At 32.3% G+C, this 20,515-nt stretch overlaps 1 protein-coding gene across 1 annotated transcript in view; it reads left to right on the top strand.

Annotated features, from left to right (window-relative positions):
* The first annotated feature begins 1,268 nt into the window (after positions 1 to 1,268).
* Positions 1,269 to 20,515, top strand: part of LOC111622081 (farnesyl pyrophosphate synthase-like) — a 43,769-nt gene continuing 24,522 nt past the window's right edge. The window contains exons 1-4 of the mRNA XM_023364433.1: positions 1,269 to 3,904; positions 11,050 to 11,203; positions 16,071 to 16,211; positions 17,501 to 17,581. Of these exons, the coding sequence (XP_023220201.1) occupies positions 3,726 to 3,904; positions 11,050 to 11,203; positions 16,071 to 16,211; positions 17,501 to 17,581 (555 nt within the window). The 5' untranslated portion in view covers positions 1,269 to 3,725. The remainder of the gene's footprint in view (positions 3,905 to 11,049; positions 11,204 to 16,070; positions 16,212 to 17,500; positions 17,582 to 20,515) is intronic.

The raw sequence follows: 20,515 nt of genomic DNA, 5'->3' as shown, positions 1-20,515 counted from the left end.
TTTGGAAATGAACATATTAGTAGTTGATATGCAAGGTCTGTTCAAAAAGTATCGGACCTTTGGTCGGCAAAAATAAATTTATTGACTTTGAGGTACAAAACCCTAATCCCCTTCAAAGTAGTCTCCTTGGTAATGTATACACTTCTCCCAGCGTTCCTGCCATTGCTGGAAACACTGCTGGAACGCATCTTTTGGAATGGTTATCAGCCGGTCCGTCGCATTTCGCATGATGTCTTCTCTCGACTAAATTTGGGTTCCTTTTAGCGGCATTTTCAGCTTGAGAAATAGCCAAAGGTCACACGGAGCCATGTGGAGAGAGTACGGAGCGTGACGAACCACAGGAGTATTGTGTTTGGCGACGAAAGCCCGAATCAGATGCGCAGAATGGGCGGATGCGTTATCACGATGGAGCTGCCAAGTTTTGATCGACCACAGATCCGGTCGTTTGCGTCGCACTGTATCGGAAAGACGACGAAGGACCTCCTGGTAGTACTCCTTTGCGATGGTTTGGCCTTGTGGTGCGTACTCACGACACACCACCCCACGAGAGTCGAAAAAACTGTCAACATGACCTTTGATATTGCTGCAGACCTGCCGCGCTTTTTTTTGGCCTCGAGGATCGTCCCCGAAAGCCTGCTGAATCTTGCGAATGATTTACACTCGGGTATCGCCAAGGTTTTTGGCAAAATTTGATGTAATACCGCTGCTCGCGTTGTTCAGTCATTTTTCAGCTTAGTGGAATCCGACGAGAGCGCTCTACATGACCTCACTCATAGGCCGATTGCCAACGACTGACGCTTCCTGCAGGCGGGAAAAAATTCAGAGATGTGCACGACTGTCCCCTCCACAACTCCACCAAAGGAGGCCTCTCGCGCATCATTGGTTTACGCGGAAAAAAATAAGGTCCGATACTTTTTGAACAGACCTTGTATGCATGTTAAATTTTATAAAACTACATCAATTTACTTGTACAAAATTTAGATAATAAGTTATATACATCTCTAAACCTGATATATTTGTAATAAGCCAAACAATTACTGGAATTAATTAGAAATTAATTAAATATAATCACAAAAATGTAGCCCATATAATGTGGTGGTTGTTTGGCTTATAAGTTATATACAGTACTTAAAATTTATTATTTTATTAATTAATTGAAATTAAAATATAGGGTAAAAAAAGAAACTAAACATTAAAAACTGCAAAGTATTAAAAAATTCAGATAATTTAATACTTTTCCATTACTAAACTGTATATTTAAATTATATAATGTAAATTATATAATTTAAATCGTCTGTGTGTTAAATATTTGATCTTTTTTTTTTTATAAACAAAGTTTTTAGTGTAAGGTTTATTCCACTCTGTTCTGTATTCTAAATGCATTCTATATACTATATTCATTTAATTTTATGGATTTTTTTACATTTGGTTGTACGGGTAAAAAAGTAATGCAAAGAGATTTCTGCTGAATGTAGAAAATTAAGTACAATACTATTTGTAAAAAAATTGATAATAAATTGTTAATATTTTAGAATAAATTAAATTTTGTGTTTCATTTTATTTTAATTAATTGAATAAAAACAGACTATTTTAAATAATATTTTGTACCTATTAACTGTTGCTTTTAAGAAATTGAAAATAATATTGTTAAACATGCCTTAATATGCCTGTTTAAACTTAAGAATATATTTTATTTAACATATAATAGGTTCTTTAACATTGACAGTACAATAAACAATGATAAATGCACTAGCTTTACTTTTGAAATCATGTGAAAAGACTGACGTTGACAGTGTAAAAGAAATTGATGTTAATGGTTGCTTAGGGTCTAGGTCAGGGGTGACACAGGTCCCCAAAATCGCAGGTAGGGAGAAATCATCTGGCATGCAACATAATTAATATTCCATTAGAGGAGTTTCATGTTGTTTGAGACATTGATTATGTGTTGTTTTTGATTTGGATTTTTTCCTGGGTCCCACTGGTTTTTTGTCACTGATGCCAGTATTTTCTTTGCACTCTTTGCATTTATGCCTGGTGGAAATTTGAGTGACATTATTTGATCGGGTTGGTTCTTGTGTGTCTTTTGTGTTCTCTGTTGACTGCTGATTAGGATTTAGGAATGGGGTATGGGGCGATTCTTGTTAGTACATTTTAATGAACAATTGCCAGGAGTTTTAGAAGTTTGTATTATGTCTTGCAAGTGTGCCAACATGATCTGAATTGTTTAGTTTTGCATGTTTATGGAATTTTGGATTTCACATAGTTGTAAAATTTCAGAATTTTGGGTTTGGATAAATTCCAGTGTAATAGACAAATTTCTCCACCAACAAAGTATAAACAATTTATCTTGAATGATCTCACTATATGGACTGGTGGGGTTTCATGTTTGGTTGCCAGTGCTTTGTGAGCTTCTTTGGGAGAGTGGTTATACTCCTGTTGATATTGAACAATACCCTTGGTAGATTTGTAAAATGAGCAAGTTAGGGATGTGTAGGAATGTGAGTCCCCACAGTTGATGCATTTAGGTTCTGTGATGGGGCAGGAATATGCTTCATGGGGATCTTCACATTTTTTGCATTTAAAAAATATTTTACAAAAGGGTTTTGTATATCCTAAGCATATTATGGTATAGTCTTGGATGTTCTTGATATATCTCAGTACGATAGGAAGTAAAAAAAAACCTGATACACTTTAGGATTTTATCGGTTTCCATGGTTATCTTGATGGTTGTGGTAGCCGAGTAAATTCTATTGACGATTCTTTTGAATCTTCGGATGATAATTGGGAAGAAGCTATCTTCATGTAATTGTTCCATTATGTCACATGCATTGAAGTTGGTTGGAACTCCTTTGACAATGAATTGCTTAAGTGTATGAGCCCTTTGTGAAATTGATGCTAATGAGAATGAATGTCTTTGATCTGTTTAAGTTGTATAATCTCTGGGAGAGTGGATTGTTTGGACTGTATGTATATCAGGCCTTGTCTAGTCATAGAAATAGCAAGGATTTTATGATGTAAGGAATATATTGCACTTGAGATGTTTATAAATGGATAATTCATCAAGATTGTTGGTCCGGTAAAACCAGATTTAGTTTGTATGTTGGATTAGTAATCTGGATGTTGTTTTTGGACAGGCATTGAAAAAGTGACTAATTGTCGTCATCCGAATTCCATATCCGGTATTGGTCTACGTTAGAATCTTGACGGTGAATTGAGGCCATGATTGGACAGAAACAAGACCACACGGGGGAAAGCTAGTTTACTGGATGTGGGATGTGGATCTGAAGCCGCGGGGATACTCTTGTAGGTCGAGAGGGCTCCAAGAAAGCTAGCTTTCTTGGTGCCACGAGTTGACTGGTCTCGTGCGATAGATCTCCACGTGACGTAATACTAACAATCGAAAATTTCGAATTCACCTCTGGCAAAAGAAAAACTAAGGTCGATATTGTATTGATACTGTTCGTCATGTGACCTTGATATGCTTCCTCTCTAGATGACGCTATCTTCCCATCCCCATGTCGTCGCACTAAATGTACTGTAGTACGTCGCCTTTTAAGGGTAACGGTTTACAAATTTAAGCGATTGTAAATTTATGCATCATTTAATTTAGTTTGTAAATTATTCATAAAAAATAGAAATTTGATCGATTTTAGTAACGATTTTTATATCTTGTTATGCAGATATATTGTATTTAAAACATAAACATACGACGATAACAGGAAACGATGTTGGCATCAGGAATTTCCATGATGAATTTTGGCCGTCTTATTAACCGTACTGCCAAACTGTGTTCAAAATCAAGAAGCTGGATAAAATGTAACAAGAAAGTCTGGACTTTTAACGTTACAGATTCTTACAGAACAAAATCCACAGCTCAAACATCCAACATTGGACTTATCAACAGGTTAGAGGATATTTTAAAATTATTTAAATAATAGATCCGTACATAAAATAAATGCTAATATTCAACGTAATTCATTTAATACGATATTTTAAGATTAACTGAATAGAAAATTATATAATTGCTATCAAGATAATCAACGTTATTGTTGGTTATCCGAAATAAAATCATTGTAACTAATACAGATTGAATACTTTTGAATGATCATAAAGAAAAAATTTAAGATTGATAATTCTAGATTTATAAAACATGCAAATAATTTAAATAGTCTAAATCAGCGGTTCTAACCCTTTTTTGACTTGAGTACCCCTTGGCAGTCTATTTTCCTAAGTTTTATTTCTCATTTCTGATTTTTGCTAAGTTTAATTTCGCGTGTTTGTCAAACAGTAGCATCTTGGACAATTTTATAGGTCTGTATACTTACATATATTTTTATTTCAAACTAAGCATTGAGTGCTGTGACTTTGTCAAAGTCCTCAACGCAGAATTCGAATATTATTATAGTGCATCCGCCATTAATAATTTTTTTTCGTGTACCCCTAAATTACCAAGCGCGTACCTCTGGTTGGGAATCGCTGGTCTAAACGAATTATAGAAATCTATCACATAAAAATGTAGAATAAAGTAATATATTATTGTGCTGTTAAGAGTATAATTTTCAAATAATGGTTTCGAATTTAAATTATTTGGTTACTAATTGTGTTCATTAATATTATTATATTTATATTCGTTCATTATTATGAACGAGCAAATTTTTTTGTGACATCGTTACTATGCCGGGCTGCAATTTTTAATCATATTTTTAATGTATTTAATTTAAAATATGTGCTCTCCTCCTCAAATTAGTATTGGCTTGCCCCTGTACAGTACATCATACTTTTCCTTTTACAATAGACTCGTGCCCGTCATCTATCTAACACTTTTTAGGGAAAATTTTTGAATTGAAATAACATGACTTCCAGTTTGCATCGGAAGTTTGTATATAGTTTATCGGAGTCTGCTACCCCAAAGGTTTCCATACCTGGTCTCGTCTTTCGTCTATATGACTCCGTTCTCAAAATAAAGGAAGGACGGACAGTAGGAATTCATATGTCTACAATGTTTTCAAATTGCAGTCCAATGATCTAGGTGAAATTTTTATTATTACTGCTCTATTGCTATATGTGTATATATATATATTACAGTCTTATTAAATTCATCATCAGTTATCCAACATATCCTCCATTGTGATCGCCTATGCACTTCCGTTTCATATCACACATCCTGTTTGATGCCCTGAAGTAGGCGCCAAATATTTCTATCAACTAAAACTCACGTTCTTGCCGCGATACGTTTAGGATTAGAGCAGAATAAATCTACGTACGGTACGTTGACCCTGATCCAGACCTTCAGTTTCCTCTGGTTTTTTGTATTCCGGATATTTTTATCGAGTAAATAATGATGTGAAAGATTAGTCTTCATTTGTACCGGATACAGATTAGTTTCGTTTGTACTGTGATATTTTTTGGGATTAGAGCCAAATTAACGTACAGTACATTAAGTTTGATCTTCTGTATATTCACGAGTTTCCTGCGAATTGTTTGATCCCAGATATTCTGCTGATTAAAAAAATGGCGTGGACCGATTGATCTTTGCTTGTACCGGATTGTTCCGTGAAAATTTTTGTTTGTATCATAATATTTTGAGAGTTAAATGTAATCAACATTAATTTGATTCTATTAGATGCCAATGTGGGTGTCAGGTAAGGCCATCCAGGGGGGGCTTGTTAACAAAGTAGTCCCGAAAATTCTGACGTCATCACATGACCTCAGAATATAAACTTCAATAAATATAGTTCTAATAAAGTTAGAACGTAGAAACTTTTTTATTCCAAAGCTAAAATACTCCTGTAAGTAATGACATAGTCAATATATAAATATGTATTCGATAATTTTTTTCTTTTCCGGCCGTTATATACAACAGAGGAAAAGTGTAGTGATCGGTCAAAAAATGATCCTACCACAAATTTTTGCATTTTTGGACTCGGGACACCTCGAAATGTCGAGATATGCAAAAGATTCAGGTTTTTCTTTTTGTATGTACGAATGTTAGACTATATGGGAGGCACAATCTTGTATCGGAGTCGGATGGTTTAACACAGGAGTTATTAAATTTGAAAATGGTTGAACTAAATCGGCTGGTACATATTCTAACATCCGCGCGTACAGAAAAAACTCCGAATTTCAAAGCTTCCCGAATCCAAAAGAGTAAAAATCTGAGATTCATTTTTTTGACTGATCGTCATTCTTTTTCTTTGTTATAGGCCTATACTGTATAACAGCCGGGAAAGTAATAATGACGACGATTCTGATTATTTTTAAAATACAAAATAAAACGATTTTAAAAAATTAATTAAACATTAAAATTTGACAGATTTACTGAATATATAAATTCACATTTATTGACTTGTTTGATTATGTCAATGGTATTTGGTAAGCATATGAATAATGTTGTACATAATAAACGAGTATACTGGGTAATATATAAGTATACAGATAATACAGATATATTAAACTAAGCCAAGAACAAGAAATATAACATTTAGACTGGTAAAGAAAAAGGTTGCTTACTTTGCCATGTTGATTAATTTATTATTTTTCATCTCTGTTATAAACTGAATTACTCCTTACAAAAAAAAATCACTTCTATTAAGTCAGCATTCACCGAAGCTCTTAAATCATATTTAATAATTTTAAGAGCGGAAAATGAACGCTCTACTGAAACTTGGTTGGTGGAAATGCTATGAAAATCAATGTTATATTCTGGATAATCTCATTTTGGTGTCACCCCGTAGAGACTAAATTGTACTTAGATATTAGATACATTTTTCATTTTTTACATTATCATGTATTATCAACATTCTACGCTGTGCTGAAAACATTTGTAATGAAGCGTTAACTCTAAACGCACAGTTAGTTGTTGACGACCTTTTTCTTTTAGCGTCAGGATTTTTCGTCGAAATATTCGGACTTAAGTAGCTAATATTGAAAGATTAATCGCGGGCCGCATAAATTCATTAGACTTGCCGTATGTTGGCCATGCGTGGTCTAGATAGTGTAGTATTGCCGTTTTAACATCCAAACTTTAAGACTGGTCCACTCTTCAAGTATTTTTTCCAGTGCATAGTAAATATCATCATCAATTTTTGTAAGATTTCTTTTTCAATCTGTACTCATATTAGAAATCAAGCTTAATTTTGCGGGTAAAGACGAATTTTATATATATATATATATAAAACTAGTAGCAGATGAGCCAGATGTTGCTCGGGCACAAAGTAACGATAACGAAGATTATTATTATTAGATTATAGCCAATTTTTACCCGTTTTCACTGGGTTCAATAATTAGGTCCCCCCTCTTTCGAGACTTAATTAGAGAAATTTTACATGGGTCTAAAAATATGTTCAATTTTTCGCAAAAACGCAGAAAACCGCATCTAGAATAATACGGTAGAACGGAGTTCTTCAGGGTAATCCTTAACAGTCTCCCTCTCTCCCGCGAGAGGAATTTCGAAGAATCCCTTCTTAGGATACGTCATAAGAATGTACGTACACTAACTATGTACCAGATTTCAACTTTCAACTCCTAACCATTTGAACTCTGAGCTAATTATTATTATTATTAATCCATCTCGATTATAAGATTGTGAATGCTAATAACGAGGAAAATATTCATTAAGTCCGATCACACTGGAGATATGACATATGATCCCTTTTATATCTCTACTCTGTCGACCCAGTGGCGTAGCGTGAGTGTCAGCCTCCCGGGACAAAGGAAAATTTCTCCGCCTCCTTATTTAGGTATCTCAATTTAAAAAACTAAAATTCAGTTTCGTCACAGAATAAGTAATGAAAAATTTCGTGCTAGTGTTGCCACCTTTTTAAAATCGCTGACCCGGACGGCAGGTGAGGTTTGTTCGAACAGAAGTTCCTGACGCATGCGTATATTATTTTGCAATGCGAAGAATAATGTGCAGTGCATGCCGGTTCAGTTAGCGATTACGGAGAATTGGGTAGGAGTAACGTAAGTAATCTAGATGACTTAGCTGTATTGGACATTGGAGGTGTATATGAATACGAGTGATTTGTACAAGAAAAAAAAAGGTCAACAGGTTGTGCACGAAATCCCGGACTGTCCGGATGATGACACTTTTCGTGCTCATTTCAGTCGGTCCGAATCGTAGGTGCGACGAAAATATGTGATGAAATGGTCCCAGTTTTTACAAAATATTATTATTATTTATTGTGAAATTTTGCCGCCCCCTAAAATGTAATTTTGCCGCGCCCTGAAAAGTGCCGCCCCCGCTACGCTACGCCACTGTGTCGACTTTTAAGAACCAAAATTTAATAGCATTAATACCCTTTATACGCATGCTACAGCCAAATTGTGTTTCTTAAACTTTATTCTGTTCTATAATATTAAACACAATCTCATAATGAGTAAAGAAATTCAACAAATTAGATGCCAACATACGAGCGTGGGAGCGCGAATTTTTCCCTTTATTTCACTTTTTTTTTTTTTTTGGGTTCGCGAGATCTCCAAAGGTATAGATTTGCAAAACACTTGTAGGGTCAAAGGTCACACGATTCAAATACTTTTTCATTTTTTTTTTATATATATAACAAGTTGGGAAAGTAAAAAGGAGTCGAAGTCGAGGGGGGGGATTTTTCATGACTGCGACTCCACAGCCCTGTTAAATAAACTTGAAAATGTCATTTTTCTTAAAACGTATCTGCAATTAACAGTAATTTTAATGTGGCTAACTCTTTATTTTCGGTTTATCGCAATAATTTTTGTCTACATTCCTGAAAAGTGAAATCACAACACCACGAAGGAATGCGGTAGCCATATGAAATTGGAGGACAGGTAGAGGTGACAGAGATATGGGTACCGAGATATGAAAATGATTAAGTTTGCCTACGCATCAGGTCATGTGGTACCCAGTTTCGGGCTATAAAGATCAGCAGCCGGCTCGGGACGTAAATGCTATCAGCGACAGTTCGTGGCAACCGAATTTTCGAAGAAGCGTAGAAAATGCTTCGGAGACGACAGCGAGCTGAATACCAGCAGTTAATGACTGGGGAACGAGACCGTATCTAGGAGGTTATACTTTAAATGAATGGACATGACGTCACAAGACTTAAGCAGGAAAGAGGGAGACATTTTGTGGTGATACCCTTTTCGAATTCACTTCGGAAGACGTACGCGAGTTTTCGATTTAGCTTTACATATTATTAATATGACGACTAAAAACTGTCATCTGCTGCTTTTGGAAGTGCAGTAATAAGCTGAAAAAAGATAGAATATTTAATTGGCAAGTTTTATTTTCCCGGATGTTGTGTGTACATAACGAGGGAAAGTATTGGAATCGTGTCAAATTTCACACTGCGACTTTTTTTGCAAATTTCCACATTTTGTGACTCCTAAAAGAAAAAAAAAACCCGGGAAAAATTCCGTGCATGTGTTGGTCTATTTCGTTTAATATCTCGAGATCGGGTTAAGATTAAGAAACGAATTTGGCACTATTGCTTTGTGTGTGTGTAAGGGGCATTGATGCTGTTAAATTTTGCCGGTTAAAGGTCGAGGGAGTAGAAAGATAGATGTTATCATGTGTCAAATCTCGTAAGCGGTGGGACCTAATGCAGATTTTTCGTTGTTAGCATTTACAGTTTTTTTTTTTTTTTTAATAAAACTCACCACTATCGTCAAAATTAAACTTTTTTTGCTATTTTACAATAATATAAAGTTTTTTTTAAAACAAAATCTCATAACAGCCAGGAAAGTTACAAAACTCGTTGCTAGATATTTTCTATGCATTTCGTGAAAAATAATGGAATAATAAAACTGTTTACATGTATTATTTCTTTAACTTTTGCTTCATCTCTCTGCATTGCATTATTGTTGAAAAGGATGATAGGATGGGGGTTTTCCAGACTCTGCCCACCACCTTTCTAGCTTCATGTGTTACTGCAGGAAGGATTGGACATGTTTACTTCTTCTACTATACACTGGACATTACAATTTGGTGAGGCATCATGTTTGATCAGCAGACAGCCCTGGTGCACATTTCCAGTACTTGGGCCATGTGACATACTGGTCTGCTGTCAGTGGTTTGGCCGCTGATGCAGACCACACCCAATATGGTGTTCCAGCAAAAAAATGCCAAATTGCACATCTCATGCCAAAGCCTGAATGGAATTCCTATTCTTCCCTGTGGGCAGCCTTGCTAGATCTCTCTTCCATTGAACACCTATGGGATCTCGTCCGATGTGAGGTGCACGTGGGGCTCACCATCACATACCTTAGACAACGCATGCACTGCAGTAAATGCAACTTGGCAAGGGTTATGTGAGGAAACTATTAATTGCCACATTGATATATGCCTCACCATATAGCTGACCATGGGGACATACTCATTACTGAGAAAACACATTACATATCTCTGTTCTTTTAATCATTTACATATCTCTGGCATGTGCATATGGCTAAATGCTTTCCTTTGTGGTGTCACTATTTCACATTTGAGGGGTGCATTAGTGTATGAATCTTCAATATACAATATTACACATAATATATAACATATAGTGCAACATTATTTAATAAATAGGCATAGGGCTAAAATAATTATGGGATCATTTATGGACATAGATTTCTTTTAGTTTTGGAAATATGAATGGTCAAATATTAAAATATATTAAAAGCATGAAAGGTGTTATGCAAGATAATCAAAAGAGATCTAATATAAATAAGTAATAATTATATCATTAATTATACATCAGATATTAAAAATTTTATTTCAGTATCCTATTTTGTACTAATATTTAAAAACAAATATCCAAAATATTTGTTTTGCATATACAATGTAGTATTTTTAAACAAGTCAATTAAAAGATTGCACTGAATATATCAATAGAACAGTAATAAATATATCACATTCAAACTAATTTATATGATAATTTATGTATGGAAATCTTTATTATTATAAGAGTAGAATATAATTCTATTGTCATAAGACAAATAGAAATTATATATTTCTATTTGTCTTATCAGTCATATATGTTTTATCAGTAATCCATTAACATTTTATTAATGTTATATTTTCTTATATAGAGAAGGATATTTTAAAGAAAAAGACTTAAACTTATTAGATCAAAGAGAAGTGGAAGAATTTGATGCAGCATTTACCTTTATTGTAGAAGATCTTATTAATGAAGAGGACATCCAAGATGAAAGAATAAAAGATGTTTTTATTAGATTCAAAGAAGTAAAGTTGATAAGTTGTTAACAATAAGATTGGCCAAACTGCAGGATGTGAAAGGACATCAAAAAATAAGTATAATTAGGAATAATAAGCTTAATATCCTGAAATATTTAGTTTTTGAGATAACAGGGGCTTAAACTTAAGAGTAATAGCTAGACTTCCTAAATATTATCACAGTATTGGAACAGAATGTCACTATGTACAGTATATGACATTCTGTTCCAAATTTGAGATATTTATTAGCCTGATAACAATGATTTTGTATCATTGAAAGTACTTGTTATAAAAAAAGAGTTTAATTCCATCTGCCAGTGTATTTACTTTATTTATTATTATATTACAATATTTATTGTAGAGTTTATTATTAATATTGTCTGTTTGAATAAAATATAAGATAATAATAAACAACGCTTTTTTGCCCGCGACTGTAAATTAGACAGAATTAGATAACCCAACAATTAGAGTATAACGTTTTGCAGGGCTTATCACACCAAGGCCGACTGGAAGAAGGACCAGAACTTTATAAAAAAGGTTTGGTCTTTAATAATCACATATCAAATTTAGGTAAGTATGCATTTCGGGTACAAGGACCCCTCATCAGCTTACAAACACATGGCAACAACGTAACAAATACAATACCAATAACCTGTCGGTACAACGGGGTAATCAACATATGCAGTGCACTGCATTTACAAATTATCAAAGTAACTTATACACTAAAACTAAATTATCAAGTATAAATCAGCATCCAATGACAATGTGGTATCACATATTATCTCCACCCGTAAATGTCTTAGTTTCTCCTACATTTTCCAAATTCTGGTAGACGGTTACACTATTAATAATAAATATTGTTAAGTATATTAAAACCTCAACAAAAGGAGGGGAGAGGAATCCAACAATGAACTTACTCTTATTAAACCAATTGGTCTCCAAATTTTAACACAAAACAAAATACAACTAATCTATAAGCCTTTGTGAAGTCAACTGCACTGTCCATCTGCATTTTACAAGGTGATGTGCCTAAACTCCCCACATCTGTTCAGCATCTGTTTCAAGGTTAAGTGAAAACAATGTCAATCCACCCCTCATGTAGCTTCAGTCCCATGTTGTTATTAATTCTGATGTCTTCCTGTATCTTCAGAATTTCTAGGTGTTCCTGTAGTCTTCTTTTAAGTTGATTGTTTTCTGTCATAATACACTTGATGCTATCTTTTAAAATTTCACAACCTTCAGTGTTGCAATGTTGTGCCACTGATGATGATATTAAATTATTTTTGATGGCATATATATGTTCTTTAATTCTTGTCTTTAATTTTCTACCAGTTTCCCCTACATATCTTTTTTTATGTGAACAACTGCAATCTAATGAGTAAACTACATTATCTTTTTCTAAAACATTATGTTCAATGTTACCATGTTTACTGTTTAGCAAATTTGCTATGGTGCTTTTGTGGTTTGGTACTAAAATAATATCTAATCTTTTTAATTCATTTTTTAATTTTTCAAAAACACCAAAAACATATTCTATTTTTAGGTACACAGTCTTAACATCTATTGGTTGTCTATTTAACGATATATTTTTCCTTTTGCCTTTACTTGCTTCCAACCACTTAATCAATAATGTTCTAGGGTAATTATTTAGATTAAACATTCTTATTATATTTTGTATTTCCATTTCTTGATCAGTGTGCAAGGTCGTTCTTTCTTTAATTTTGTTGATATACATTTGAAAAGTGTTCTTTTTTATATATAAAGGTATATTAGATTTGAAGTCAATAACTTTATCGGTAGCACAGTCTTTAACATATTTTTTAAATAATAATTTGCCATTTAATCTAACAACAGTAAGATCTAAGTAATTCAGTCTATTATCTACTTCTTTTTCACATTGAAATTGGACATTTTTATTTATTAAATTAATCCCACAAACAAAAGAGTCAATATCTAGTATGCTTTTATCATAGATGATGAAACAGTCATCTACATATCTTTGGTAACTTATTATGCCCTGGGTTTTGTTGATTTCTTTATCGATTGTGATCATACACAACTCAGCCAATCTAGGTCCTATGCAGGATCCCATTGGAATACCTTCCGATTGGCGGTAATATTTACCTTGAAATTCAAAAAAGTTATTATTTAATACTAATTTAACTAATTGGTTAATCCAATCTGGGCTCTTCACATAGGACAGTGAAGTTAAAATTAATTCTAAGTTTATTGAGGGATACATATTGTTAACATCTAGTGATGCCATTCTGTAGTTTTCTTTCATAACAATAGCTTTCAAGTTGTGTAAGAATTGGTCAGTGTTTGTGATGCTATACTCAGAGACGGGTAATTTATTTAACTCTTTTTTTATCGCTATTTCAAGGTTGTATAGTAAATATTTTCGAATATCTATTAAGGGACGATAAGTAATAGGATTTTTGTGTGTTTTTACTCTAAAGCTTATTTTCGGGATTCTATTGCCAAAACATTTAATATATTTAGTAGTGTTATTATCTATGTAATTAAGTTTTGAAAAATTGTTTATAAGCTTTATGACTTGTTTTTTTAGACTATTCACCGGGTTATCAGCAAGTAATGTATAATTTCCATCCTGTAAGATATCTAATATTATATTATTATAATTATGTTTGGTTAATACAATAGTTTGTTTTGCTTTATCGGCCTTTGTTAGAATTAGATTATTATTTTCTAAAAATTCTTTAGCCTTATTTATTCTATTTTTAAATTTTATAATTTTATTTTTCTCTTTTTTGTTTATATAAGATGTTGAGAAACTTTTTAAGTTTAGAACTAAGATCCATCTCCAAATTTTATAAATAGTCAAATCTTGCTTTATTAGAGAGCCAAAAATAAAATAAATGAATACAGTTAAAACCTAACAAGCCTTGAAAATTAAAATAAATTTAAACTTAAAAATTTAGTATTCTGAGTTTTATGTTTGTATATTTTCTGATGAGTAGATGCGTCTGATGATGAGTCATGAAAAGTACTCAGGAGTTCTTAAGTTTTATTTGTGTTCATTTATTTTATATTGACTCTTCAAGAAAGTGATTTCAAAAGATTTGGTTAATTTAAATTCATATATATTTCAATAAATAGTATATTTTATATATTAAATTTTAATTATTATATTGTGAAATATGTTTAATTTATTATTAAATTTAATCAACAAATTTTTACTGGTGAAAATTATGAAGGTGAAATAATCGTTATATATATGAAGAAGAAATTGAATAATACAAATGTCTTGATTGCTGGACACTTCTATTATCAGTTGTTGGATACTTTTGTTGGGATCTATTGGTCCTTGAGGGAAAAACAAACCCTGTGAAATATGTTCAGGCATGGGATGCAAAACACTTTTAACTGATCCATACCAGTCAAAACTAATTTTAAACAAGTAAAAACTTGTGAATAAGTGAAAACAAAATAATTCTTGCAGTCAATTCTGGTTTTACCAAAAATCTGCTTTACTTTTCACCATTAGAGAAAAATGTCCTTATGTATGCTAAGAAATTATTAGTCCTCAATTGGGCAATCCTTGTTGGACAATTGTGAGAAAAACACTTGGATCCATTGCTTGTAAACTTTAATCTTCTGTCTTTTCATCCAAAACAGCTCCAGAATTTGCAAATATCTGCTTTACTTGTCACAGATAAACTCAGATCTGAGAACGTATGACAGTTTTCTCTCTTTTTTCCCAATACCGTCTCTTTTGTTCTCATGTCATCACTCTTCCTTTTCCCCAATTTAATAACACATTTTTCAAATTTTTCCACATTCCTCAACTGCCTCTACAGCCTGTCTAACTAATTCTCCATGGAAGTGAGAGTCCAATCAAAGAAAGGGAATGGTAAGAGAGAAGAAGCACTTAGTAGAGAACAAGCCATTTTGGTATAATAGAAAGGAAAGGATAGCAAAATATGAAAAAAAAAAAAAAAAAAGGAACCTTTCAAACTAACAATACATAAGCTAAACATGGTAAACAGCCACAATGTGCTTGTTGATATCCCCCTGGTGCACTTCTAAACATTTTGCAACCAGTTAGAACCTCTTCAAAACCCTGGTTGGAATTCCTTTTCAAAAAAGAGGGGTTCCAATGGGTAACCTCTGTTAGTTGTCATGACCATTCTGACCACTGTGATTGCCAGAATGACTGTCAGATATTGTTTTTCTTAGCCTGATGTTTTAATTGAAAGTTTATGTAGATTAAAAACACATCAAAATCAATTAGTTTTTCAGTGGTGTTATGTATGTTTTGTAAAGAAATGTGCTAACCCCACATCTCTGCTCATGTTGAAAAAAATCACACACAAAACCTTTACAAATGTAGATAGATTCCTGTAGCAAAAACTATACAAAAAATTTCAAGTAAATATTTCATATTGTTTCTGATATATTAAAAACAGAACACTTTTGCAGCACTGCAACTTCCCTTTATCTCAAAAATTAAGCATTTTCTGATATTAGCTTTTTTTCTTAACTATACTTTTTTTTGATGTGCTATCATTTACCAAAGTTTTGTCAGTCCTGTAGTTAATACACTGTATAACAGGTAATATAGTTAAAGTAACAAAATAGTTAAATTGGGGAAGTGATTATTTATTTACATAAAAGTGAAGCATTCTAAAATTTTAACCTACTTTGAGTCTTGAATATTCCTATTTTAAAAATGCTTCTAACTTTGTTACCACATTTCTTTTAACCACTTGGCCATTCAGCTATCATTGAAAAGCTGTTTAAAAGAGAATTACATGCTGTAATTTTTTAAATACCAATTACTTTATTACATTTTTTTCTGTTTAATATATTTTAAATTTAAATGTATTCAAAGATGTTTCTCAAATTTTTTTAGATTTTGGAATATAATATACCCCACGGGAAAAAGAAGCATGCATTGGCTTTGGTTTCTACATACAAATTTTTAGTAAAGTCCAAAGATTTAATTGAAGAGAATATAAAGCTTGCATATATTTTAGGATGGTGTGTGGAAATGGTAAATTAATATATGTATAAATAAGTAAATACAATTTTGAATAAGATGTTTTTCACATTAATGTATTATAATAGTTAAGATATTTATTATTCATTTTGCATATTTTTTATATTAAAGAATTTGAGAAATTACAATTACTTTTTCAAAGTTTTTGAACAGAATTAAATAATTAATTCTTTTGAAGACAAAGTCCTTTCCACAAAATAGGAACCACCATTTATTAACTTTGTGTTCCAGACATTACACTTTTGGCGACTGACCCAGAATTAAATAATTTAATTATATTCAGTGAATTTTTATTGTAATGAAACATTCTAAGAATATGATTATGTGAATAACAGCGATAAATATAATAATTAGAAATATTTCTAATTGAATATTAATATAGTAGATGTTAGAAAGTTGTGTATGTGACCTTTGTCTTTGTGATCGTCGCGCCCTTCCCTCTGCTATGTGTGGGGTCTGTTGAGTTATGTTCATCAAGGGAGTTGTACTCTGGTCCAGGTTAGTTTTAGTTTTGGAATGTGTGCTGTGGTCTAACAGACATCGCTTTCTAGTTCTCTCCATTTTCTTTGTGTTAAATTCGACATTACCCTTCATTTTATCCAAACCCTGACAGTAGAGTTTGCTTATTGTAATAATTTTAGGTCTACCATTTCCTGATCATATTAAAGAAGATAAGTAAATAACACTGTAAATAGTGGAAATTTTATGGCTTTATTAACATCAACAATAAAAGAACATGCTAAAAAATTAAAAAATGTATAATATGATGATCTAATGTAAATCTAACTTAGTTGTATGTATTGTGATATTTATAGTTTTATCAAAATAATTATAGTTTTTGTACCTCAAAAATTTTTCTCTGTCCCTTCCATTTTGAGTTATTGAGAGAGAGTAATATTTCAGTTCAAAACAAATGCAAAAAAAGTTAATTTGAGAGAGTTTATTAAAATTTAAATTTATGAAAGTTAAAAAAAAAATTATTTTCAGACTTAATCCATTTTTATTTTTTTCTAGTCAGGTGTGCAGTGATTTCTAGTAATTTGTGTTAGGATAGAAAATATTTCAAAAATGTTTTTTTGAAATTTTTAAGTGTAATTAGTGTTGTTAATTTATTAAAAAAGCTTATTTTTGCTCATATCTTGATATTTTCTCTTATTGCTTCTTGTTATTTTGAAATTTATCGATATTTTATGTGTGTGATAAAATTGATTTTTTGCTTCTACCAAATAAATTTTTAGTTTTAATATTTCTATAACAAAAAAATAATAATCAAATCTTTTCAGATTCATGCATATTTCTTAATATTAGATGATATTACGGATCAGGCTTTTACTAGACGAGGAAGACCATGCTGGTTTAGAAATGTAAGTTTTATCAATTAACACTCATAAACCTTAAAAGTCCATAGTAGATATTTAATAGAAAACAAATGCTTTCAACTGTACTTTCGGTCTTCTTCAAGTTTAAGAAACCAGTGGGATTTGAACACATGAATGCATAGAACATAATTACAAAATTATTTTCAAAAAATGGAACAGCACAAATAGAATTAAAACCAATGGAACACTCTATGTGTATGTATACAAATATATGCATGTGCATTACCATGGCGCTGGAATGATATAAATACATATGAATTAAACCGATTGAGGGTGGGGGCTTGGTTTTTAACTGCTGGTGTGGGCGTTGCCCGTTCCTTCATAGCTGTACTTCCATGTGTGCGACACATTGATTAGAGTTAATGCAATTGGCATGTAACTCAACTTTGTAAATTTCAAGTGCCTCCATATTTCAAAGGTGCTCAACACGGTGAGACATCCTGATTAGTTTGGTCCCTTGTAGGTCCGCTCTTATGCCGGGGTCAGTGGCATATGTTAATAATAGGCACACCACCACCCTATCATCAATATCGTATTTGTGTTCCTGCAATCTTTTATTCAGAGAGCATTTTGTGGACCCTATATAAACTAACTCCCTTTGAAACCTGTTGTCCCAGAGAGGAACCATGTATACACTCGGTACTAGCTTTTTATTGATCTTATCCTTGCCGCTGTGGAGTAGCCCATATATAGTGCTGGGCCTCTTGTATGCAATCTTAGTGTTTGTATGGGAGGCAATCTCTCTGTAAATGGAGTTGAGGTGGTGGTTGTACTCAACCACAGCACGCAAATGTGTGCTATTTATCTACGTGTGCGGTTGTGTGTTCTGTGTGTCTTTAAGTGTGTTCGAGAAGTGTCAGGTGCGGCTATTTGTGTGGAGTAAGTACAAGAAAGGTTGTATATCATGTTTGTACTATATCCATGCTGTACAGCTATGTCCTGAATGCATTTCAACTCTGCCTCAGTGTCTTTAGATCTGGTGTTGTGTGTGAAAGCCCTTTTTGTTAGGGCACATTCCAGTACTGTATACATGTAAGAAAGTTGTTTTTTACTTAAGTAAGTTTTATCTTTTGATTTTTTAGTTTGTTAAAATCTTGCAATAAAATATTTATATAAAATTATTTCATCATGAAATATTTATTAAGCAATGCTTTTTTCTATATCTGTCTATAGTAAATAATAAAACTTCAAACTATATCTAACACAAGAGAATACAAAAATAAAATCAAAAGTACACTTTTGATTTTATTTTTGTATTCTCTTGTCTTATAGTTTGAAGTGTTGTTATTTAGAAATTATACAATGAAACTTGTGTTTTTCTTTTTTGGCTTTGTTTTTTGAATCAATTAATGGTGACTGTAGTAACAGTATTTAGCTTTTAAATTATATTTTTGTATATAATCTGAAGATGGGCGCTAGCTCAGAAGTATTTATATGAGAATTTTTGATTATATAAATTTTATTAAAGTATATATTATGTTAATTATAGAACCAAATCTAACATTTATAAAATTTGCTGGCAATGTAAGTGCTGATTTACTGGTCAAACAGAATGTTCATATCCTTTTGTAGGGCCCAAACCAATTCTTGGTATTTTTTTAACACTTTCCTTAGAGCAGTTAAACCTCCATTGCTTAGAATGATTGAACTACAGTCAATCATTCTAAGCAATGGATTAACTCCTGTTTTAAAGTAGACTAAGATGTTTTTATCTAGCCTGCTCTCTGGACAAACTTAATATTTTCTGTCTTTTGACAAGAATATTTTGACTTTTGTAAACACTTTTGCTGACTGAAACTTGTCTCCTCACAATATTGGCAAGAGGCTAAGGAGACTCCCCTGCATCTTATTTCACTGCTTCAAAAACCTAGCTCATCCTATATGCACGAGTGAAGGATTCTTTTTGTTTTTGCAATAATTTTTGTAAACTGTGTATTTGCATTTTTTACTGGATTCCCAACTTCTGGTGTTTAAAAACAAAAGTATTTTATCCGGGTTGTTTAAATCATTCTTGTATATTGTCATGAGTAGAGATGACAGTTTAGGATGTTGTAAATTTGCACCTTTAAGATGCAAATTTTGCAACCTTTAAGATGCCTCCCCTGCATCTTTTCTATGAAAACAGAGTATAGATTAATACTGGCTCATTAGATGTATTTATTTATTATTAACTGTATTAGCAAAAAAAGATGGGATTGATAAGATGTTGCAGAATCCTAAAGAGGCTGTCTATAAATGACATCCATACTGGAAGGGAGTGAGGGGTTACCACAACTTGGACAAAGTCAGAAAAGAGGGAGAGAAAGGGTTGAGCTTCAGTGGACATCTGTTTATTTCATTAAATTTTATACAGTTTATGCATTTTAATATATTTAATTTATTACTTATCTCAAAAAATCACGTATGTTTCATTTCTGCTTATGGTATCTATCATGCATAAAGTAATATAGGTTTTAAGAGGAGTTGAGTTTTGTTGGATGTCCAAAGAGGGGAAAGGGTTACAGAAACTTGGACAAACAGGGAGAGGAGGGATTAAAAATTTCAAGAAAAATACAAACATAAGTTACAGATAACCACAAAGGGATTAACAATTAAAAAAAGAATGTTTTTTATTTTATAACATCATATATTTTAACAGAAACAATATAACATGATACTCACTTTTAACATGTGTTCATAAAATCTTGTATAATTACAACTCTTAAAGAATGTGTATGTTCTACAATATAATGTCACAGCAATTATGATCTTTTTATAGATTAATCATACGTAGTATATTAATATTAACACATTTTCAAGAATTTTTTTTTTTTAAATAATTTGTAGTTTTGAATTGAAGAGGGACTTAAAATACATATAAGTCCGAAATGCATATGTCAAAACAATAAAAGAAGTATGTAACCTGAAAGCTGTATTGAT

Source organism: Centruroides sculpturatus, unplaced genomic scaffold (assembly GCF_000671375.1).
Source record: "Centruroides sculpturatus isolate CEXI.00-Female unplaced genomic scaffold, Cexi_2.0 scaffold29, whole genome shotgun sequence".
NCBI classification, from domain to species: Eukaryota; Metazoa; Arthropoda; class Arachnida; order Scorpiones; family Buthidae; genus Centruroides; species Centruroides sculpturatus.
This window is presented reverse-complemented; position numbering and strand designations above follow the sequence as displayed.